Source organism: Neomonachus schauinslandi, chromosome 3, assembly GCF_002201575.2.
Source record: "Neomonachus schauinslandi chromosome 3, ASM220157v2, whole genome shotgun sequence".
NCBI lineage: Eukaryota > Metazoa > Chordata > Mammalia > Carnivora > Phocidae > Neomonachus > Neomonachus schauinslandi.
Genome location: NC_058405.1, coordinates 907,479 through 914,405, shown reverse-complemented (window position 1 = coordinate 914,405; position 6,927 = coordinate 907,479). Strand labels below are relative to the sequence as shown.

General features: G+C 65.7%; 1 protein-coding gene across 3 annotated transcripts in view; it reads left to right on the top strand.

The window, feature by feature from the left end:
* The window catches only part of F7 (coagulation factor VII), an 11,127-nt gene extending 6,438 nt beyond the window's left edge, over window positions 1–4,689 (top strand). For all 3 annotated transcript variants that reach the window (XM_044913131.1, XM_044913132.1, XM_044913130.1), the window contains 4 exons: window positions 591–731; window positions 1,543–1,652; window positions 3,416–3,539; window positions 4,041–4,689. In XM_044913131.1, the coding sequence (XP_044769066.1) occupies window positions 591–731; window positions 1,543–1,652; window positions 3,416–3,539; window positions 4,041–4,636 (971 nt within the window). In that variant the 3' untranslated portion in view covers window positions 4,637–4,689. The remainder of the gene's footprint in view (window positions 1–590; window positions 732–1,542; window positions 1,653–3,415; window positions 3,540–4,040) is intronic.
* The last annotated feature ends 2,238 nt before the right edge of the window (window positions 4,690–6,927 follow it).

Sequence of the window (6,927 nt, the reverse complement as noted above, 5' to 3'; positions counted from 1 at the left end):
GACCGTGAACCTCAGGAGCCCTGGTGTGAGTCCCCCAGGACCGTGAACCTCAGGAGCCCTGGTGTGAACTCACTTCCAGGCCAAGCCTTCCCTCTGGGGTCCTGGACAGACACAGTGAGCTAACCCTGTGTCCCACATTGTAGCACTGCCCTTCCGAGTCAGGAGGAATGTTCCTCATCTCCATCTGTCCGAGCCAGTGGTCAGTCCCGGCCAGCTCACGGGGGCAGGAGGGTCTGGCTGTAGAACCAGCTCATCTGCCTGGCCTCTTGCCAGCAGGTCTCCCCTCTCAGTGGACACTTTTACTGCCCCCACCGGCCTTTTGGTTTCCCTGGGCCCTCCCCGCTCCCACCAACTGCTGGGAGGGGAGCACGGAGGCCCCACGTGCCAGTCCTCTGTCCCAGCTGGCTAAGCTGCTCAGACGTGGGACCATCCCAAGCCCAGGTCACCCTTCTGGATGAAAGCACAGAGCCGGCTGGTACCTGGCTGTCCCTGCAGCAGCAGCAGCTAAGCACCACGGTCATGCAGAGCGGGGGCTGGCCTCCCCCTGACCGACAGGGGCCCCTCTCAGTCTGTCCCCTTCCTGTCCTCAGACAAGAAGGACCTGCTGGTCTGTGTGAATGAGAATGGAGGCTGTGAGCAGTATTGCAGCGACCACGTCGAGGCCGGGCGCTCCTGCCGCTGCCACGAGGGGTATGCGCTCCAAGACAACGGGGTGTCCTGCGTGCCCACAGGTAATGGGCCCTCAGGGCCCAGCCCCAGGGGCTGTGCTCCACTTCATTCCCAAGGAGCAGCCACCCATTGCCGCACGGCCGCAGCCGTCTTGGGAGGGACGAGAGGGTGGGATGGATCTAGTACCTGCTGCCCCGCCCACGCCCACTCGAGAACAGGCCACGGTGGCGTGCGCAGGACGGAGCCCTGGGGCAGCTCCCTGGAGGGCGCGGGGCCATCTGCCTGCTCGCAGCAGGCCCAGAGGAGCAGAGCGAGGCTCTGCCCGCCCCGCCGCAGGTCCCTGAGCTGGGGGCCCATCGCCGCACCCGGCTTGGTACTGACTGCGGCTCAGTCCAGAGTCCAGGTCTTTCTGAAAGGCAAGCACTGTTAGGAAAATGGAAAGTTTCCCCAAACCAGTCTCAAGCTAATACAGTTCCGACGGCGGGGCACGCGAGGCCTGTCTGTCCAGAGAGAGACGGGCCCCACCCAGGCTAGAGCCTGAAGTTCAGCTGCCACCTCCGAACGGTCTCTCCTCCGGCCCAGGGACCTTACTGGGGAGACTGAGAGCTCAGAGTGTCCTCCACACGGCAGCGCCGTTGTCCAAGGCCTGCTCCTCGTCCTCAGTCAGTTAGGCAGCGCTTCATTCCGCTGGGAAACGAGCAGAGCCCAGCTTCCAGAGGGGGGACCTCTGTTCCAGCAGGAGCCCCGGGCCTTGCAGGCCCCGCAGCTCCCACACGGGTGGCCCTGCCTGGGCGGCCCTCAGAGCCCACCCCCACAAGCTCATTGTCAGGCATGAACCCCCCACGCCCCTGCCCGATGACTTGCTTTCTGCAGTGGAATATCCATGTGGAAAAATACCTGTTCTGGAGAAGAGAAATGGCAGCAACCCTCAAGGCCGAATTGTGGGTGGCCAAGTGTGCCCCAAAGGGGAGTGTCCTTGGCAGGTAAGGCTCCGGGGCCCCCAAAGGGACAGGGGGCGGTCAGCTGCTGGACCCCGGCGCCAAGTCTCCCCTGCTGGTGCAGGGCACTTGCTCCTCCTTGTGAAGCCCCAGCTGCCCGCTCCCCTCTGTCCGTCCGGATGTCAGCTTGGCTCCGGCCTCCCCCGTCCCCTCGCGGCTGTGGGCCTCACTGCCCTCCACAGGTGAGGGAACCGAGGCCTCCAGGGACAGATGGCCCAGGCAGGTTTGAACCCAGCCCAAGCCCATCACTATCTGCCTCCGGAAACTGATTCTGGAGCTGCGACACGGCCTCCTACAGGCGGGCAGGTGTGTGGGGCCACCTGTGGTCTGGTTCCTGTAGGAAATGCAGAGCCTCAGGCCCCAGCCCCACTGGGCCAAAATCGGCACCGCACTCAGGTGTCCGAGCCCGACCCAGGGGTCCTCGGGACCCTTCATGGCGGACGCCCGAGGTAAACTGTTAAGAGTTTTCAACGTGCGAGAACCTCGTCGGGGACACTGGAGGCTCCCTGCTCACCGTGGCCTGACCGCCGGTTCAAAGCAGCCCCAGGCCTCCCACTCTGCTGCTGCCTCAGGAGCCTCAGGGCCGGCCCGCCGGCCTGCACCCCCATCCCACCTCCCACGGGAGCCGGGCCTGCGTGGGGCCTGCGTGGTCCACGGCCCACTCCTCAGCTTGGCAGAACCCCGCGTTTTGGTGTTCAGAGGGATAATGCGAGCTGGACACATCCGAACGGGACGGACGTGTTCAGTGTTCCGCAGAGTGCCCGGAACTGGCCGCGCCTCTGTGCAGCAGGGGCGGGGTGATGGGGGCGGGTTTCTGTGTGTACAGCAGAGAGCCCTGGGAGGGCTGTCTGGGCGGCCGCAGCAAGCACGTCCTCCCACCCGCACACAGGACCCCCCAGTACCACTCACCCCCACCCCCAGGAGAGAGGGCCGCCTTGCCCGTGTTAGCGGGGTGGGGGGGACTGAGGCCCACGGAGATTCAGGCCCAGCCCACCCTCCAGGGGTGGCGCAGAGCCGTAACTGAAAGGGCTGATTTTCGGGCACCGGTGTCCTGCCTTCAACAGGCAGGGGCGTGTCCCCGAGCCCCAAGCAGCTGTTCTCACCTGCTCGAGAGGCCTGGCCTCCGAGGGGCCCAGCAGCTGCCGGCTCGGGGGAAGAGGCGGCACGTCCCTGGCACCCTTGGTCCTGCTGTCCATGCTCGGGACATCAGGCCTCCGACGCACTGACCCCAAGTCCTGTCTCTTTCCTCCCTGGTGGATCCACCTCACCACGACACGCGGGCCCCTGCCTCGCCCTCGGCCAGGCCTCCCTCTGGCCTTTCAGTTCGTCCCCGTCTGCAGGCCGGCCGGCCAGAGGCTCCGGCTCCTTCCGTGGCCGCGGCAAAACCACCGCAGGACAAATGTCTCCCCAGAGCCTCACTCAGGCCCTGCTCAGCACCCTCCTTGCTTTTAGGAAGAAGAAACGGGGGCATGTATGGAGGGCTTGCTGTGTGCTGAGAGTCACACTGGGCGCCTCAGCTCACTACCTCTCGCCCCCACATGCCCAGAGCACGACGCTGGGCCGGCCTTCGCAGACCGGGCCTGCTGGGGCGGGCTTGGGTGGCGATGCTGGGCACGTGGGGGCACCAGCGGCCACGTCCCGTGGTCGGGCTGGTGTCCGTGAGCTCTCCGTGGCCGTTGCTAGCTGGGGAGGCGGGTCCCCAGGGAAGCGTGCTGGGGCCGTGAACTCCGTGTACTGTGCCCGCGCAGGCTGTCCTGAAGGTGGACGGGGCGCTGATGTGTGGGGGCACCCTCCTCGACGCTGCCTGGGTGGTCTCTGCAGCTCACTGCTTTGAAACAGTCAAGAACTGGAGAAACCTGACCGTGGTATTGGGTAGGTTTTGTGGTTCCTCCACTCGCTGAGAGTGGTTTGTGAACAGGACCAGCTTCCACAACCAGAGGAGCATGTCCGGGCAGACCCCAGTGCCCCCGGGTCCCACCGTGGCCACGGTCCCCCAGCCTCTGTCCCACCCACGGAACGTCTCAGGGGTGGCGCTCTCCTCCCATCTCACTTGGGCCAAGAGCCCCCCGGGTCGCGTGGGCCACGGCATGTGACCTCCACCTGGTGGGCTATGGGATGCTGGGCACCCCCGGGGAGGGGGTGGGCAAGACTGGGGCAATCGGGCACCCCTCCTCACCCACCCACAGCTGCCTGGCCCGGCAGCCCCTCCTCACGCACCCTCAGCACCCCAGATTCACCCCCAGTCACACTCCGCACCGAGCCTATGGTGGCCGCCTGGGGCGCTGCTCCCGCCAGCCTGGAGCTGGACACAGTGCCCGTCTGCCCCAAAAGGAGGCTGTGGGGCAAGGCGTGAGCGGTGCTGGTCCCCTGCAGGCGAGCATGACCTCAGCGAGGATGAGGGTGAGGAGCAGGAGAGGCACATAACCCGGGTCATCATCCCCGACAAGTACATCCCCCGCAAGACGAACCATGACATCGCCCTGCTGCACCTGAGCAGGCCCGTGACCTTCACCGACCACGTGGTGCCCCTGTGTCTGCCCGAGAAGGCCTTCTCCGAGAGGACGCTGGCCTCTGTCCGCTTCTCAACTGTCAGTGGCTGGGGCCAGCTGCTGGACAGGGGCGCCACGGCCATCCAGCTCATGGCCATCGACGTGCCCCGGGTGATGACCCAGGACTGCCAGGAGAAGTCACGCAGGCGGGAGGGCTCCCCCACCATCACCGAGAACATGTTCTGTGCCGGCTACCTGGACGGGAGCAAGGACGCCTGCCAGGGGGACAGTGGGGGCCCGCATGCCACCAAGTTCCAGGGTACCTGGTACCTGACCGGCATCGTCAGCTGGGGGGAGGGCTGTGCGAACGAGGGCCACTTTGGGGTGTACACCAGGGTCTCCCAGTACATCGAGTGGATGCGCAGGCTCATGCGCTCGAGCACCACCCTGAGAGGCCTCCTCCGGGCCCCGCTGCCCTAGTCCCAGGGCCAGCGCCTGCCCCAAATAAAGCTGCTGCCCGTCCCTCCCTCAAACCCGGAAACACCCCTGCACTTCCTGGGGTGGGAGGGGGCGGGAGACACGGGGACAGACACGGCTGGCCAGGAGGGAGGCACTGCTGCCCGAGGGCCCCACGCCCACGGGCCAGCCCCTGTGGTGCACACCCAGGGTGGCCTCTCTCTCGCGCATGAGCATGTCAACTTCCCCTCACATACCCTGGAAGCGCCATCCATTCACTTCGGTGGCTATCCTTCCGGATCTTTCTGTTTATGTCGCTTCTACCATAAAACGGTAATGGCACACACCCTGAGCGCGCATCAGGGGCTGCCTGGCATCCATGGTCTGCCCACGCTCACCCCGCTGAGGCCCTGGCCTTGTCCTGGGGCCGATCTTGCTCTCGGGCTCACAGTGCCCCTATGATGAGCCCTCCTCCATGGAGGCTGGTGTTCGAATCCAAGAGCACCCTGATGGGTTCCCGAAACCCTACAGAATGGGTGTTCTCTTCCTGCCAAGGCCCTGGTCTATAACACCAGGTTCCTCGGTCCCGCCCCACGAGCACGAACAGGGAAGGACCCGGTGACATTTTTATCAAGCGCTTCAGGTGAGTGTGCAATCTGCTCAGCCTAAAGTCACATAGGCCGTGGAGGAGTGAGAGACAAGCCGTCCGTGGGGGGAGCTGACGCAAAAATGGGGCCCCGAACGCGGCCAGGTGGGTAAGAGCACAGCCTGTGGGCACCTCGCCCCCTTTCGGGACACACTCGGGGGTGGGTGCCTGGAGCACCAACAGTGCTCAACACCAGTGCGTTCGGGCGCCGGGACCTGCTGGGCTGAACAGTCAAGCCGTGTCCAGCACGGGGCGGACCAGGGGCCACCCGCTCCGGCCACCGGGTCCGTCACCTGGTTTTGCCGAGGTGTTATCGGGACACGTCCCTTCCTTACTCGGCATCCTTGGCCGCTCAGAACCGCAGCCCAGAGCCGTTAGGACAGAGACCATGCTCTGCCCCCAGAGGCCGACGTGTCCACCATCCGGGCCTTGACACAAGAGGCTTGCCGCCCGCGCAGCCTGCCGCCGGCCCGGGGCTCAGCGAGCAGGCACGACGTTGTCCCAGACGGGCTCTGCCTCCTGCCCTTGGCCACGCCGCTTTCCCGCTCCGAGCCGCGGCTCCTTGTCTACGAAATAGGAGCCTTGATGCTGGTCGCCAGGATGGGTCTTGAGCACGTAAAAGGAGGCTCCTGGGAGCGCTCCGTCGTGTCACGGCCGGGGAAGCCGGTCTGCAAGCCTCTGGGGTCCTCCGCTCCGCGGCTCGGGCTGCAGACACTGAGGGGAGTTTCTGCATCAAGATGCAGGAGCTGGCTCACCCGTCTTCCTGGAAAGAACAGAGGAGGATGGGCTGAAGGGCTACCCCGGGAGCCCAGCCAGCCGCACACGGGGTTGCTGGCCCGGCCTCGGTCTCCCCGGCCATCAGCGGGAGCTGCCGCAGCATGGCTGCCTGGCGACGCCAACCCCGTCCCTAAAGGCCGGCACACCTGGCGTGCGCGGACGCGGCCGGCTGCCGACCTCCTCCCTCCGCGCGTGGCTCTCACATCCTCTCCCAGCCCCGGGGGCGGGAGACAGGCAGGGGCTCACCCCGGCCCCGGCGCCCCCCAGCAAGCTGACCGCACCAGAGACGGGCTGTGTCAGCCCCGCAGGCTGCCCGCGGGGCCGGGCTCTACGCCGAACGGCAACCGCCCTGCAGACCGGCCCTGGCCCGGCGCCCTCAGTCTGTCAGGCTCCGCTGAGCACCTACTGTGTGCCGGACACCCCTAGAGGCGCTGGGGACAGAGCGGGAGCAAGCAGACACAGTGAGGCTGGTGTCCCGGCGACCATGGGCGTCGGTGGCCACTCGCCACGTGCAGAACGCGTCAGCTGTGGTGGGCGCTGTGGCGCACGGTACAGTCTGTCTGTCCCCGTCTCTGTCCCTGTCCCTGTCTCCGTCCCTATTTCTGTCTCTCTCTGTCCGTCTCTATCTCTGTCTCTGTCCCTGTGTCTGTCTCTCTCTGTCTCTGTCCCTCTCTGTCCCTGTGTCTGTCTCTCTCTGTCTCTGTCCCTCTCTGTCCCTGTGTCTGTCTCTCTCTGTCCCTGTCTCTGTCCTTCTCTGTCCCTCTCTCTGCCTCTGTCTCTCTCTGTCCCTGTTTCTGTCTCTGTCCCTCTCTTTGCCTCTGTCTCTCTCTGTCCCTGTCCCTGTCTCTCTCCCTCTCTGTCCCCGTCTGCCTCTCTGTCCCCGTCTCTGTCC